The sequence below is a fragment of the Hippocampus guttulatus genome, chromosome 21 (genome assembly GCF_054856545.1).
Source record: "Hippocampus guttulatus isolate MCC_2025c chromosome 21, RoL_Hgut_1.0, whole genome shotgun sequence".
In the NCBI taxonomy this organism is placed as follows: domain Eukaryota; kingdom Metazoa; phylum Chordata; class Actinopteri; order Syngnathiformes; family Syngnathidae; genus Hippocampus; species Hippocampus guttulatus.
In genome coordinates this window covers 3,911,026-3,927,709 of record NC_141281.1, presented here as the reverse complement: position 1 = coordinate 3,927,709, position 16,684 = coordinate 3,911,026, and the positions used below count along the sequence as shown (strand labels likewise).

Below are 16,684 nucleotides of genomic sequence, written 5' to 3'. Positions count from 1 at the left end.
AGTAGAAATTGCATCATAAAATTTGCTCATTTTACAAATGCAAAGCCATCTTTCTGGGCAAACTGGATTTTCTACTTGTCCACTTAACATTGTCCAACATTGATGCAGCATGTGCCGAACTGGTGAAAGCCTCACAATTCCATTTGACCCGCCCCGAGGCTGGTTGGAGAACAGCTTCGCAGAAAAAACTTAAAATTGAATTCACGAGTTAAAATGGAGGCAGAACCGCCCCCACCCACCCCATGTTTTGTGAGGCGGGGGCGGTTGTGCCGAGATCTCACTCAAGTTTGACTCAGTGTTTCTATGTGGGGGGAAATGGTTGGCAACAAAGCAATTAGGTGGGCCACATACAAGGAATACTATCACACTTTTCCTGCATCTAATGGCGATGTTATAATGAACTCAGGGAATGATGATTGTCAAAATAAGAGCCGCGATTCATTCACGTTAATACGTTGAGTCATTCCACCTGTTGCAAGGCAGAATTGACAACCCCTGCCCCCAAATGAAAAAAAGAACATTTGCATATTTGCATTTACGTTCAACAAGCTCTTTCAATACCAAACTCGTGACGCCGTGTCTCTTATCGGAGAGTGAACAGAAACGGGAAAAGAATGCAGATGTTCATTTCTAAAATGGAGTCACAACTCTGCATTACATCTACAATACTGCACACACTGGAAAGCCAAACAACACCATCGTGTCGCTTTATGCAGAGTCACCATTGATGACCAAACTCCCTCCCTTCCTCCTCGTGACAATTGCAGTCGAATTCCTCCGCAAGTTGTTTCCTTGTCGTTGTGAGCTGCCCACCATTTGTTTCTTTGTCTCTCCTCTACGGGGGGGAAATGTCTGGTACTTCATTACTAGCAGTTTATGCATGCTCCTCGTGTGTAATACGATTCCCCCGAAGTAACGCTCCCAACTTGAACAGCTTTTCACCGAGAAAACGACCCCGTTTCATTTTTCATTCGACTTTTGGAAATAATAGCCGACTGGGAGAGCGTTGCCGGTTTGCTTCATCAACCTGACATTACACAAAAAAGATGAATAGTTGCTAACGAATTGTGAAGTAGCTCAGCTGATGACACTATTCGCTCAGCACTGCTGCTGTTTTGGAGCAAATGGGAACTGATGGGGTGAGTTAACATTGCAGGCACACCACCTGCAGCTGTGGAAAAAGGGCCCGCCGTCACCCCGACAAAAATACTTTGCCCGGAACACTGCCTCTTTTCTTCTCCGCTGGTTTCCGTGTCGTGGACCGCACGCCGCATCCACGAGAAGATTGGCTTCCCAATATATTGCTGTTTTTTCTGACGACACATGAGCTGCCCCCCGCGCCTCCTGCCCCCACATCAACTGTGTTTGTTGCTCATTCCCACTCTACGTCTCCACAAATGAGCACCTCTAACCCTAGCGTTCGGTACACCTGCACAATGCAAGGAGCTCTCAGGCAGCAGCTGCAACAAAAGTTCTGTACAATGGATCTGATTCATAAGCGGTGTCCCACCTTGAACCTGTAGGTGTCACTGAAGCATATTACAAAATAATACAATACATACCGCTTCAAATCTTGGATCCGGTGGATTACCATTGTGGATTACCGTCAATCTGCGAGGCTTTCGAAACCGCGCTGAAGCAGTGGAAGATAAACAAGAATAAGGGACATTTTGTCCCAAGAGACAACGTGCGTATTTTGAATGAATGTGGACTCGCTAGCCTGGGCTGTGCGGCTACAAGTTGTTCTGATTAAAACGGCACTCCTGTCCAAACATTTTAAGCAAGACATTTAACGTTGTCTTAACGTCTCACTAAATACTAACGGACTCAATCAACAGCGGAACGATTGTGATAGTCTGTGATCAATGAAAGTTGTTGTTTGATGTGCTAACGTTTTGTTGGGGGGGTTTTTCGGTCTCATCTCTGATGCACGTTTCAGTTGTAGTCTGGCCTGCACGGATGATGCATGGCGTTTCGACAGTTATGAGACAGCAATTCACAACTGTGAGTCACCCTCAGCCCCACTTTTTACTTCATCTGACTCCTTTGCCATCACGCTCCCATATCACAGCTCACTTCTTCGCTCTCGGCTGTTAAAAACGCAGCCTCGATCGTTCACCAGCTTATCAGATGACGAGCCTTCACTCCGTGGACAACCAGTCAGAGTTTATCAACTTCGTGGAGCTTAACTCACCGTTCAGCGTTAGCATTTTTATTTCCTTGAACTCTTTGGGTTGCTTCCCAACAATTACCCTGCTGATTAATCAGAGGCTTAGTCTGCCACCTTCCTCTGTGGCGGTTTGTTAGCCAGGCCTGCTGCTCAGCCACAGATGGTGTGTGTTTGTGTTGTTGTTGTTGTTTTTTTTTTTTTCCAGTGGTGGACGGGTGCTTCTGTAGCTTCAGGTAATGTAACCCAACGTGGCTTCTGGGTTTTATTCGTGCTCTTGTTTGTTTGTATCTTTGGTAAAAAAAAGTTGGATGTCTGTTACCTGCACACACGAAAGCCAAAGGAATGGCCATCCTTTGCCACCTACGATGTATTCATGCATTTGCGGCGTTGCACACACCATGCGTTTGCTCTTTGCTCTCGCAACTGCATTGAAAGTTAGCTCGGTGATGATGCGTTTAGCGTTTTTTGGGGGGGAGTTGGGGTTTTTTTGGTTCGTTTTCTTCCCAGCAGGCATAACAGCTCCGAGTCTAGTGTTTGTGTGTTTTCATCGGCCTATCAGCATGGTGGATCTTCGCGCTCTCACACTGCGATGTCTCATTTGCTACATTGTACCTTCGTAGTCAGCAGTGAGGCTGAGATGTGTGTTTGTGTTTGTGTTTGCATACTGTGTGCGTGCGAGCATTACTTCTCAAACATCTGACTCAAGTGGATGGACGTTCCTTTTTTTTTCTGCTGTGGCATGATTCTGTTTCAAGAGAGCTAACTTCCAGGAAAAGTTGCAGAGCTATGAATGTTTTGTTTTCATTATCCGCACTTTGCTCCCCCATTTTCTTCCATCCCAGTTTTGGCAGCGACATGAACTCTGCATAGCCAGCTTATCGTCTAAGAGCAAATGTCTGATTCCTTAGAGACCATAATCACATTTGGCATCCGGCTAATTCAATAGGTAATGGTTTTTGGGGGTTTTTCGTGCAGCAGGGGGGATGATGCCAGTGTTTGTGGCCACACCATGATGCGATTATTATTAAATGTGAGTCATTTTCCACATTTCAGATACTGTACATAAATCAGTTAGGGGAAGCCAAAACGCAGAAACAAACTTCACAGGCCACCTCATTAAGAACGAAGGATCTGTCTTGGATGGAATTTCAACAAAGTAGTCCAGGTCGCACTCTGCTTCTCAACTAAGCTTAGCTGAGATAGTTTAGAGCTGACCCCTGACCCTCGCAACATAGAAAACGAGTGGAAGTCCCCAACGCACTATTTGAGCTGATCGCTACTTTGTACTTTTTACACTCGGAGAAAACCTGCTTGTTTGTTGTCAACCATCATGACGAATCAGTCCCAACAGGAAAGGCCACATCATTAAGTCTTGTGGTGAGACCTTGACCCCTGGCGACATTTGGTCATCTTCCTCATCAAGCCTCAGCCATCCGGGATTATTGAGGCACAGAAGCACATTTATGATTCAACCATGGCCCCAATGAGCGTACATAGTCAATTAAGAGTGTCTCCCTCTGTTGGATGACTGAAGTCTTTTTGACAGATTGCCGAGTGCATGCATGTGTTTAAAAAGGCAGCAAAGTCAATCACACGAGCTGGGGGGGTTTTTTGTTCTCCTCGCCAACAACCAGGCCGAGCAGTACAGCCTTGCTGGCTTTTCATTTTCCATTTGGCAAGCACGATTAATCACAGCAGCCCAATACAATGCACGTGGCCACACAGCGACTGCTGCTACCTCTTATTATGCCCCCACGCTGGAAAATGTACATCTCGGAGAAGAGCTGAAGGAAACTAACAAAAAACAGCCACAGTCCTGCAATGTGCACATGCCACAGGGAATTATCGGCTCCAAACGAAAGACAGAAATGACTAGTGGCATCTTTGATAGCTGATAAAAGGATGTGGCTGCCCCCTCAAGGCTTTTATTTGAACGTTCATCGGGCTGACGTGGGCTTTTCTCGCCACCATCTATTAAAAGAAAAGACCAATTGGCTGATTAGCTTCTGTTTCCAAATCGGCTTCTCTGACCGTAACGTGCAACACAAAGCAGCCGTAGTAACCGCCTCAAACGGTGTATGGTGTGTTCAAAACAACCTTGCCTGAAAGGCACATTCCTGGAAAGCGCTTAGTGTTTGCTCCCCCTGCTAGCTTTTCAAAGGGAGTCTTGCTGACGTTATTTTCTTTTACGCTTTCAAAATATAGAATGAAATGCCTGTTCCACGGCAGTGAGGAGGGAATCATGTTTAGAAAAAGGGATTACTGGACCATTCATCGCGTCGCACAGAGTCCATAGGCAAAAGGCAAAATAATATTTAAAGCTACCTGCCTCTGTGTGAAAAAGTACACTTGGCTCCTATGAATTGATCTTGTTTTCAGTTCATTTTCACTGACCGCACCTAAGCCCGATGACCTACAGACCTGCTCAATCAAGCAATCGCCTGAGTCGAACCTGTCTGACAAAATGAAGTTGCCCAAAAGCTCTCATTGAGCGGCAGCAAAATAGCATGAGCCGAAGAAGTTCCAAGGTAGAGCAGAACTAAAGTTATAGGAAAGGGTTACAGAGTTGTTCCGAAAGCTTTAGGACTCCTGAGAATGAGGGAGGGAGCCATTATCCACAAATTGAAAAAGCATTGAACAGTGGCGAACCTTCCAGGAGCGGCCAGCTTACAGAAATTACCCCAAGAGCCCAGCGATGACTCATCCACGAGGTCACAAAGGAACCCAAGGAAACGTTAAAAGAACTGTTGGCCGGTTAAGGTCGGTGTTCATGACAAGACAAAGGGACCGGGCAAAAATGACACCCGTGGCATTGTGACAAGGCGCAAACCACTGCTGGCCAAAAAGAACTTGGAGGCTTGTCTTACTTTTGCCGAATGCATCGAAATGATTCCCACGATTTTTGGGAGAATATTCTGTGGTCTGACCAGCTGAAGGTTTTAGAAGGCGTGCGTTATGTTTTTGCTTAGGTTATACAGTATTTGTTTTTTTTCCCTCGTGTGCCCTTTTTGTCGCCATCTGTTGTCGTCATCCGGGTGGGTCCCTTGTGTTTAACCAATCAGCTCCCTAAAGCCTTGTTGTCTTGTGCAGGTGTTTCTCGTTGTCTTGTCACCTTGCTTGGATTTAGTTCCATGGGTTTGCTCAGTCTTGGTTGGCTCATTGTGAGTGTCTGTGTGCTGCTGTCATCGGTTTATGTTACTTTGGTTCCTTGTTTTCAGGACTTTGACTACTTCAGTTAGGGTTTTTTTCCCCCCAGTTTATTCCTGTTTGTATTTTTGTTCAATACATCTTGTTCAACCCGCCCTGCTTTTTGGAGTTCTCCTTCGTTTTCCTCCATTGTCAATAACCACCACTGATGACTGCAATATAGAAAATGAATTGATGACCTTTTATAATATAGCTAATAGTTTGAAATAGAGTTTGTACGATTACTTTGCTCCTTGGTCTTGGAACGACCCTTCAAGAGAGGGCTTGAGTGGCTAAAGACTGAATTTGAAGCGGGTGGAAGTCCTTATATGGTATTCATTAAAGCAGAGTTCATGATATCTTCATTTCTGGTTGTTTGTGCTTTTTTATTTTTTTTTTCCATTATCCAGCATGAACCAAAGTGCAGGCTTTCATTACCTCAAACTGAATCGACCTCTTTTTCGACTAATACCCCTTCTGATATCTGATTAAACCTCTCACAGCAATGTAGTCGAGGCACATCCAGATCGTCGACCGGATCCGAAAAGCCAATTTGAGAAAATTAAAATGCTCTCGAAAGGATGTGCTTATCTCCCCCCCCTTTTCCAGCCGACATCTTTATGCAACCCAACTGATGCATGACTGCTGCAATTAAGGGCCGATCCCTAAGTTGTTATAAATATTCTTTTCAATTTAGATCGTCGCGATTGTTGAATGGGCCCTTAATGTTGGAGTAGCGACATCTCGGGGCATCATTCATTCCTCCTGTGATGAGCAGGACGCTCACTTGCTGCAGCTCTGACTGCACATTTCTAAGAGTCACCTGCTCCCGTGTGTGCCAAGATACACATCATTCCATTTTAACGCTGTCTAGAATTGGAATGGATGCAAATCTTTTAGCCAAAATAAATAAATAATTGCATCCCGGATGTTTCATTGTGTTATCTTCTCCATCCACTTCTCCGCTTGTTTACCCAAGGCGGTGTTCAGCAACCTTGTAATTAGGCTGTCACGCTCCATCTCATGTATGAAGTGCTCGAGAGAAAGAGATCCCTTTTTTTTTTTAATCATGTAACATCGCATAACATTTGAAAGTTGTTCACAGTTTGCTTCTCACCTCATCCACATGCAAGACTTTTTTTGAATTGTAAAAATCAAGTCTCTCCAATTTTTTATTTTTATTTTTTCTTTTGAGAGTAATGTCGATGCTGTCTGACTATTTCTGCCACTTCTGCCCGTCCTTTCTTTGTGACACAGTCAAGCTCTCTGGCCGAACTTGCCAAGAAACCCCCATTGTTAACGTTTTCTGTTCTATGTGATAAGACCATCAACTGTCACGCAGTAATGCACGCATGCATGCATGCATGCATGCAAACTTTCACACTCACCCCCCCTGCCCCTCCCGCACACACACAGACCCACACTTTGAAACAATGTCTTCAGAGCAACGTTAAGCATTTCGTCATTTATGTCAGATCCAGAGTACCAATTAATTTTCCCTCACCTGAGTCTGCCTGTCCCTTCTGCCAATTTTGCATCTATTTTTTTGTAGCCTCCCTCTGTCTCAAATCTGATCATCTTAATCGCATTAGCCACTTGTGAAGCTGTTTGTGTCATGGTACATGGCTGACCGTGCAGGCTGCAGCGTTCCCTCGTTCTGCTTTGTCACACTGACAAATGCGAAAAACAAAACTCCTTATATTATGATCTACTTGCTGGTCCACACCTTGGGCTGAACAAAGACTCTTTTTGCAGCTGACAGTATAATGTGCACGGTTTACAAGGTCGTAAAATTGGGAAGAACAGCTAATCGAGTAAATGTCCACAGACGAACGACACACACTTACATCGGAGCGATTTTATAGTTCTTAACCGACATAATGCAACGTGTCAGTAGCTCAATTTATTTCACAGCGGGGTTTTTTTCATGGGGGGGGGGGGGGGGTAGTTCAAGGGTAAAAGAGTCATAAACAAAATGTAAAGGAACCTCTAAATTCAAGGGCCCCCAAAGCCGTGTGAAAACTGTTACTATGCCGCTGAAGTTGGAATATGTCAGAGGAGGCACAGTGGTGGCCATTTGACCAGTTTCTTGACTGACTTATGGGGCCTCTCAATTTGTTCATTGAGCCAAATAAAAATATATTTTATTTCATATACACATTTTCACCATTTGCCTCAGATGTGATTTGTCATAAATCATATTCAGATGAGTGGCAGAATTCCGAAGGATTAATTAGTCAATAGCACAATTATTGGATATTAAAATACTTGTTTGAAAGGAAGAGGGTGCTTATTGAGTAAAAACATGAGAAGAAACAACAAATATAAGAAGGTTGGAACACAGTCTCATTAAACAAGACAATGTTCTCAGATGAAGTCGTGTATGATATCTTTTTTTTTTTTTGCCCCTAGAAGTTCTTGTTTTCCAGCAAGTGGTGCGACCTGTTGCGTAACGTGTTAGTTGAGAGCTTAAACAGCATTAATCTCGTCGTTTGGCTCCTTGTGCCCTGTCAAGCATCGGTGATATTTATTTCACTCATTTTCCACACAAGTTCTGCAGTTAACCTGTCCAAGGCTGCCTGCCGTGAAAGGACAAGAAATGACCGTAGCGAGTATAAGACGTGTTCATGTCCGTCAGGGGGAGTATAAGGTCACTTGTTGTGTAAAATAAAGTATGTTGCAGCACCCTTGCGGAGAAATGCCAAGGGCTAGTATTTGGTGAGCATCCCTTTTATGTTCGTGGCAGCCGAACGTCCTCCTGCCAAGTAGGTCTGATCCATGCTTAAAGCTGCAAAAGAAAAAGGCCCCCCAATTGATGTCGGATAAATGAGGACACTTTAACACGTCTGCTTTCACGTGTTCTCTTCAACCTTCAAGTCAATGTGAAGAAGTCGCGGCTCATTTCAAGGAGAAAAGATCATGCTTATTTTGAAACAATGTGCTCATCTATCTCTCTGTGATGGCACTTTTCCACACTAGCATCTTGGATTCAGGGGCGTAGCCTGAAATGGTTCCATGTGGTCGCCAGGGGCGGCCGTGCATGCATCAGTCGAATATACTGGATGATGGCATTTGCTTTTGTGTCTTCATGGTCTACTTCTATCTCATGCACGGGTTCACTAGCTCACAGCCAATCTGAGTGATCAATTGTCACCGACTTTAAAGATACAAAGACGTGAAACATTCACGCTTGATAGATGAGATGACTGAAAAAGCTGACAATGAGTACATTTGACATTTTCAAGTGATGGCTACAGGCAGTGGGATGAAGGAGATGAGTCAGATAGAAGTTGTCCTGCATCGGCATGAAACGGTGAAAGGATGAAAGACCGTGAGGTGGGCTTGCACTTTGACAGAGTCTCTCTTGGACTTTCTCTCTCTCTCTCTCTCTCTCTCTCTCTTGCTCGCTCTCATTCTCTTGCTCGCTCACACGCATGATCAAAACATATCTGTCCTAAAGTTGAATACAAACAAGTGCCCCACCTTTTTGTTGTTGTTATTTGACTTTAAAAAAATGGTCACCATATCAACACTTGATAAATGAAGTCCTGTTTCTGGATGCGAAGGTTGGCTGCATGTCCCTGTCATACAAAAGAAAAAAAAAATCTAAACTCGTGTGAGCTCACACAGGGGATTTGGCAGATAAGACTGGGTTTGTATTGTTTTGAGGGGATTTAAGCAACCAAATCTTTTGCTGTAATCATCTGGATTATAAAGACGAATCAATTTTGTGTTGTGTTGTATTTAAAAACACAAGCAGTTACATTATACATTTTGTAATACAGTACTGTCACATCATGTTTGCACACTCGGAGGATAAAGCTATGTTGAACATTGGAGATTTGTGTATGTGTACACTTGCACACTTTGGCTGGCAACCGGTTCAGGGTGTCCCCTGCCTACTGCCCGAAGAGAGCTGGGATTGGCTCCAGCACGCCCCGCAACCCTTGTTAAAATGAAGCGGATCAGAAAATCCGTGGATGGATGAATGAATTGCTTTGTGGAAAATCAAAAACATTTAAGTGGCGGGTGTCCCCTGCATCTCGCCCGTGTCAGATGGGGCAGGCTCCTGGTCACCATTGAGTACGGACACTGTTGAAAATGGATGGATGTAATGCTGATTTTCCTTATTTGAGGGGGGGGGGGGGGGGGACGTGCTGTCATTGCTTATGTTGGAACAAATTGCCTTTCTCCACACTGAGATTATAATCTCTGTTTTATTAGAAAAAAGAAAAAAAGAAGTGCCATACAAGTGTGACATCGTTTGTTAGCTGGAAAAAAACAGGATATGAATGAGTTCCAATCCGAGCGTTCCATGATGCCTCCGGGAATCCAGGCCTGGCTTTGCTACTGGTATCATTCATGCACATTCTAAATGCTAGGTACACATTTAGATTAGCCCTCAAGGGCACTCTCGCAGTGAGCCCATTGCTTGAGATTGATTGTGGATTCAGTTGAGTGGCTGCTTCTACTCGAAGTCTGGAGACCAACAGAAGGGGGACAAATATGCTTTATTTGAGCTTTTATGGCCGCTGTCACCAGGAAGGCGTGCCAGAATGGAACATCTGGAAGTGGCCTCGCACGCATGCAAAATCTGGTCCGTGCAAAATGCACACACAGTCGCATTTCCCATTTTCTACTCCATGCCAGGCATGCCAGGAGGAGACAAGTTAATATCATATTCCTTCAACTCTGCACTGTCCACAATTTGTACTCCGGTCACCATGCACCCTCTTCTGCACCGTATGATTGCACTGAGGGCTCCTTCAGCAAGACGATGTGGGCGAGTGGGGAGGGAGAAGGAAAGAAGGACATGTTAATGCCCAGTGAGGACTTCAATAAGATAAATGAGGTGTACTGAATGCGTCTCCGCCAATTAGGTCTGTTGGAGAAGCCCCCGCCTCCAGATTCAACGTCGCATTGCATTGTGGTCGCTCAACCTAAACTGTCTTTTCACGGTAGTTTGATAATTGAAAAGAATCATTTTGCTTTGACATAGATTCACTGACTGCTAATTGATTGCTGATTAATTGTGTCATGAAGCAGTTGAGGCAAAACTGATTGCACCACTTTGCTGCAACCTTCAGAGCCGCTTAGATTTAGTCCCAAGCATTTAGAAATCGGAAGAACAACATACAGTAGTTGTGGAACGTTGAACCCCCCGAGAGAATTGATAATTTGCTCAACAAGGGAAAGAGGAGTATACAATATCCATCCATTTTCAATATCCCTTATCCCTGTTAGGGTCAGCTGACTTTGAAGTGCATGTTGACAATTTCACACACACAAAACCTGAAAACGAATTATGGGGGGGGGGGGGGGGTTCTAAAGGCCCCTGTAATTATACACGCGCAGCTGTACCTTAGGAAGTGGCCATCAGCATTGCAATCCGTTTGGCCTAAATCCCTTACATTTTTTTTTCCTCCTATCTCCCTCACAACCTATTAAGCAACTTAAATTCATGTTGAAATCAATTCAGCCGTAAGTATCTTTCGTCAAAGTAGCAATCAACACATTTGGCTTTCCTGGAATCCAGGCATGATTGTATTGGCTGCTCACGATCGTCTGGATTTGGCTGTTTATCACTCCAGCTGGCGAAATTGAAGCAGATTGTTGACAACTTGACATCGACAGGTTTGAGCCCTCCGGTCTTTGAAAATTGAAAAGCGGAGTCTGTTGCCCCTCTTCTCTTGGTGACAGTGAGACGAAACACAATCTTGAGGAAGCAATCAAGAGTCTCAGACTTTGTTTTGCGGAAATGGCCCTTTATGTCGCTTTGTCTCCCTCGGTTACACCGCCATGCGCTTGTGCGCTGTAATAAGTGGCTCAGCGGTGATTTGTTGATTTACTGCACGGTTGCCCAAATGGAAGTTGGATGGAATGTGTCTGTCACTTCGACAGAAGCACCTGCGACGCTCGGGAGCCACTAAGTGCTCCTCGAGGACGTGGGTCCCTGAGAAAGAGAGATCTCGAGATGTTTCCCAGTGTTAACTCAAGTCAGACAGAAAAGCTAGCCAGCACAAAATGGACTGGAAATGCAGAATATGATGTCTTCGATGACAATTGTTCACCCCACCAAACGCAGAGCGCTATCATAGCAGCTTCTCATCGAGGAATCAATAATGGCTCACCTAAGGCATGACTTCACACACAAGGGCAGCGATCAAATTCTATGACGCCCCGTCCCCCCCCGCCCGTCCCCTCCATGCTGACATTTCTGACGACGCAGAACCCCCACGGGTGCATCTGGGGCTCAAGGGCGTGCTGGAATTACGATCCTTCCTGTAGAAGCCAATGTCAAGCTTTGTGCCCACGCAAGTGTGAAGAACAATGGCTTGAGCTCCCCTTTGGTTGAATACCAAATTCAATGCAGCAAATGTCCCCAGCTTTGTTTTATCTACCGTGGTCACGTCTTTCGATGGATAATTGGTAGTCACTGCCACTTTTAGTGAAAACTGTTTTTAGCCGTATATCAGGCAACGCCGCCACTCTCGAGGAAAATCTTGACAAGACCAAATAATCCTGCTACGGATCAGCATCAAATTGGAAAGCCTGATACATACTCACCTGTCACTTCTTATTGCCTGGTTTATTTTGATTTTTTTTTTCATTACAGCATACGACATAAAGGGCCAAGTCTTACTGAAAAATTTCCTGTTGCTGTATGTCTTGCTATTTCTATCGAACTTTGCTCAATAAAATGTAATACTCGGTTCTACAGTGTCAAAGGGGCAATCACGTACTTTATCAGCAGTCTGAGGAAATGTTCCCGAATATTTTATTGTTGCGGTTGTGTTGATTCTTCAGTAGCCTTTTGCACTAGGCGATGGTTTTATGGTAACAAAAGTATTCTGACTACTGTAGATGTACTTTTTAAAAGTGATGAAGTGGTGGTGAAGTGTGGCGCTACAACTGCTGACCATTATGTCTAGAAATGCTCATTTCGTGAAAATGCGCATTATTGGATGTCATGACATTGTGCAGATGTTCCTCATGAATAGTGTGTGTGTGTGTGTGTGTGTGTGTGTGTGCGTGCATGTGTGTGTGTGTGTGTGCGTGTGTGCGTGCATGTGTGTGTGTGTGCGTGTGTTCAAGAGCGTTATGTATGCAGTCCTTCTGAGCCCTGCCTTTTCCTCCTCACTGTCTCATGTTTCCTTGATGTCTGTTGAACTTTACTTGCAGGTCTACCTGCCGTGATTAATGACATCACTTTATTAGCTTGATCAACCACTTAAGCAGACATTATTAATCAGATGCTTATTTAAATGTCACAGCCGAGCTGCTGAAAGGAAATGGGGCCACTGGGAAATTGAGTTTTGTGTGGGTGTGCGTGTGCATGTGTGAGAGAGAGAGAAGAGAGATTGCTGGGATATTACAACACGGCGCCAACCGTGAGACTCATTCACATTTTGGATTTTCATTCATTCAGATGTGGAGCATCGGAGCTTACTTTTCAATTCCCAATTCGAGTGCCTCATTAATAAAAGACGGTGTTTTGCCTGCGATACCACAACACCACAAGGAAGCCGTGCTTATTAGGAATTTACTTTGCTGCCTGCCTGCTTAATTAAAAATATGAACACGTCGCAAAGCTGGTTAATCAGTGACAAGTAGTCATTTGAATGTCTTGGCTGCTAACGTGAATAAACTCCGCAGTGCTGTGAGCGATGTAAACATGATGTTGAGCTGCAAGCAATTTGTTTTCATCTGGAGGCTTTGCACGATGCCTTTGAATATTTCTGTACTCGCCTGTATTTTCCTGCAACCGCATGTTAGCCTCTGCTTATGTGTGCGTGTCCGAACGGCGCTTGTATGGCAACATGGCAATCTGCGTCGCTGGCTTGGAAGAGAGAATTTGCACTGTTGCATAGGGTACATACAAGAAGATCCAGAAGATTACACTCTTAGCTGAGCTTTCTGAAGAGAGCAGTGGGTGTGGCAACGCGTGGATGTGCTCAGAATTCCGCACATGCGGAGGGAGGGAGTTGCATGCAGGGAAGCTTGAATAGAATGGTATGGTACACACATAGACATGAAAAGAACACAGGAGTACACATTATTTCGCAAGATAAAACCATTTCCTGTCGGAATGTTTTCACCCACGCGTCGACACCCCTCCCGGAGATGTCGCTCCGTTCGGCCGCACGTAATGCACATGTCAAAATACGGCCGCCGCGCGCGTCTTACATCAACCGTCCGTCTATGGAATACATTGAATCGATTAATCAAAGCGGGAAGAGAGGCAAAGGAAGTGATTGATGGTGAAATGCAGGCCACCTGCTTGAAATTCAGCAGCCCTCGTTTTAAAAGGTCATGGGTCGCACGAGAGAGATTTGTAAGCACAGCAGCCTCTTTTGGGTGGGCTCTCTGTTGCCATGTCAGGAATAGAGGTGCGCTGGTTCACATGCATGTATTCCACTGAGGTGGCTCGGCCTTGTGACGGCGGAAGGGTTAAGTGATGCCAGCAACCAATCATAAATCTTTGGCGCAAGCAGCACACGTGACCTGAAGGTCGCCGTTTCATTAACTGTCTTCCTCTTTGATTTTCTCATCCTTCAAGCGCGTCTTCCTCTTCGCTGCGGGCACCCACGTATCTTAGAGGAGGCTAATAGACTTGGGGACGAGCATCCGAGCAAATACAAACACAAGAAGGGCATCAAACCCATCATCTCGCAGATGACTCTGCAGGTCATTTCATTAAGCACACTCCGATGATATGACGCGGGCCGGGCAGTCAATAACCGGTTATATCGAGACAGATCATAATGCCGCTCAGGGGGAACCAAAGTCGCACTGCCGGCACAGAAGTCAGGCGAGTGATCCACTTTCAGAGGCATCAAACTTCCATCCATCCATTTTCGGAAAAGCGCATGTCCTCATTCCGGGTTGCAGACCCTGAACATCACAACTCGGAGGCAGACATGCTAAACGTTAGCCCCACCGTGCCGCCCGTCATTTCGGACTACAAAAATGAACAAACGGCTATTAGTAAATTATCGTCTGGGCTTTATTCTCAGCAAATATTGTAAAAATCTTTCGATACAACTGTCAGGCCCGTTTTGGTACGTCACCGAAAACAAGCTTGAACAAACCAGTACAGTGACATCACAGTGATTGCTGTTTCGGTATCCCGAGGAGGAGAAGAGGTTTAGGCACTTCAGCATAGAACGGAGCTGAAGTCAGGCCGAGAATATCTACTCATTGATTAATGGACTGAGATACTGTGGATTTGTTCTTATTTCTCCAAATAGAAGCTTACAGTGTGATAAAGTGCCACGGTTGTAAAGCTTCGTATTCATAACAAGGATCATTTGCTTAATATGTAATTCCCGCACACCAGACAAGTGTGGCGCAATAGTGGATGTCAGCACCCTAGGGATGACATCAAAGGATTCTGGGATTGGCTCCAAGTCATCCGGAAGCCTGATGAGGAAAAAAGCTAAAGAAAAATAGATGGATTGATGGATACCGTAAACATAAAAGGAAGCACGGTGGGGTTGGTTTAGAGGTAAAGTTTGTGACGGGTGAAGACTTGTTGGGAGTCTGTGAAGAAAATCAGCTGCAAATGGTCAAGGGCGGCCAAGGTTCTTGATTTCATTTCTTACAACATGACACATTCTATCGAAAAAGTTGCTTTAAAACTTCTACGTCAAGGTGACTTTCAAAACTTTACTGGACACCTCTCTTATCTCATGAGGCTGATAAAAGGTACGGCTTTGGCACACTCCCAATGTGAGAAACTTCATGGATTAAATGTATCCCTTTTAAATGACCTCTATATTTTTCTAAAATACTTCTAACACTTTACCCATTTTTTTTCTCTTTTATTAACCTAGAATGTAGCAGAGAGAGGTATGAATTAGCAATGAGGAGCAGTTTGCCATTCTGCAGTAGAAGAGAGATTGTGAGCGTGGCCGTCTCTTAAATCCCAAATCGGTGACCTCTCATGTGGTCGGGATTAATGGAAAAAAAAACCTTCCCAGGCATCAAAATCTTGTTGGTAGTCTTGCCTCAAGAGCGGAAGCTTTCATGGCTGCAAAGTGAGATCCGGCACCAAATTTGTATGAACGAGCATGTTCAGGATAGTAGCAGTGGTTAAAAAAACATTTACAGTTATTTTCATGCACATGTACTTTCATTGATAAAGATGAGGACAAATCTGTTACTTGTGAAGCAAACGTATGTGTCTGTTGAAAACAAAATAATAGTGTGTGCATTTTACATTCAAACATTTTGGGGTATTTGGTGATATTGCATCACAGTTGAATCCCTCCTCTGCTCTCTCCTCAGATCCAGACTTTGCAGACTTGGGAGTACCACCACCTCTCCCCGGTAGGTAGTCTCTCTCTCTCTCTCTCTCTCTCTCTCTGCCTCTTTCTCAACATTTCACAAGCAAGAAATCTGTCAAGTAACTGTTTCGCATGAACTATGACAACACTGATGCTTTCATGTCAATAGAGTTTTTCTGTTTTATTTAGTTGACCTGACAAAGCTGTCTTTGCTGTTTGTTGCTGGTGTGTGTGTGTGTATTCCAGCATGTCAGTACGACATGGTCGGTCCAGAAGGTATTGTGGAGTCTCATCAGATCACCAGAGACGGGAAGGCTGGCGCCAACGAGGCCGTCGACTGCAAATGGTACATCCGGGCGCCACCACGCTCCAAGGTGAGTCGGCTGCCCTCCTCACTAACTTAACTTTACAGACACTCGCCACTCACCTCGTGAGTTATACCTGCACAGTTGTAGCCATGAGACACATCGACAGTTCCTGTCTTCTACAAAGATAACTAAAAAATGCACAGTCTTCCTCCAAGGTTAAACTATTGGTCCCTCCATCTATGAGCTGAAAGTCTTGAAGTGAAATAACAATTTGTGAAGTATATGTTCAATCAAAGTGGAAAGAAATCCTGAATTCTGACCAGAATTTGATGGAAAACTCATGTTTTGGGGGTGGGGGGGGGCACAATCCTGCTAGCAAGAAAGCTTTATCCATGCTGCACTCCATCATTTGAATTTCTTCTTCAGGTGGAATAATAAAAATCAGGTGAAGGAAGAGCAGTTTTACTCCAATGGAGACCAAAATGATGAACATTGGCTGTGTCATCTTTTTACCCTCAGTCGTATTCTTCAGGAAAGGTTTTTGGTCGGGATACTTCACTGATATTACATGAGGGCCGTCTGCAGATGTCAGCAGTATCCCATAGTGGCTATACATGGCTTCGGGAAGGGGGGTGGGGGGGGGCTTGCCTCACTGAAGGTCAGACAGTTTGGTCGAAGGGGTTCATGTAGGGTCACTTCCTCTTTCCTAGTTGTCAGGAAGAACAGACGGA

General features: G+C 44.7%; 1 protein-coding gene across 5 annotated transcripts in view; it reads left to right on the top strand.

The window, feature by feature from the left end:
- The window catches only part of neto1l (neuropilin (NRP) and tolloid (TLL)-like 1, like), a 31,096-nt gene that overhangs the window by 4,192 nt on the left and 10,220 nt on the right, over positions 1-16,684 (top strand). For all 5 annotated transcript variants that reach the window (XR_015099055.1, XM_086102415.1, XM_086102413.1 and 2 more), the window contains exons 5-6: positions 15,647-15,688; positions 15,892-16,019. Coding sequence is in view for 4 of the 5 variants with exons in the window: in XM_086102415.1 (XP_085958541.1) it covers positions 15,647-15,688; positions 15,892-16,019 (170 nt within the window). In the remaining variant the exon portion in view is untranslated. The remainder of the gene's footprint in view (positions 1-15,646; positions 15,689-15,891; positions 16,020-16,684) is intronic.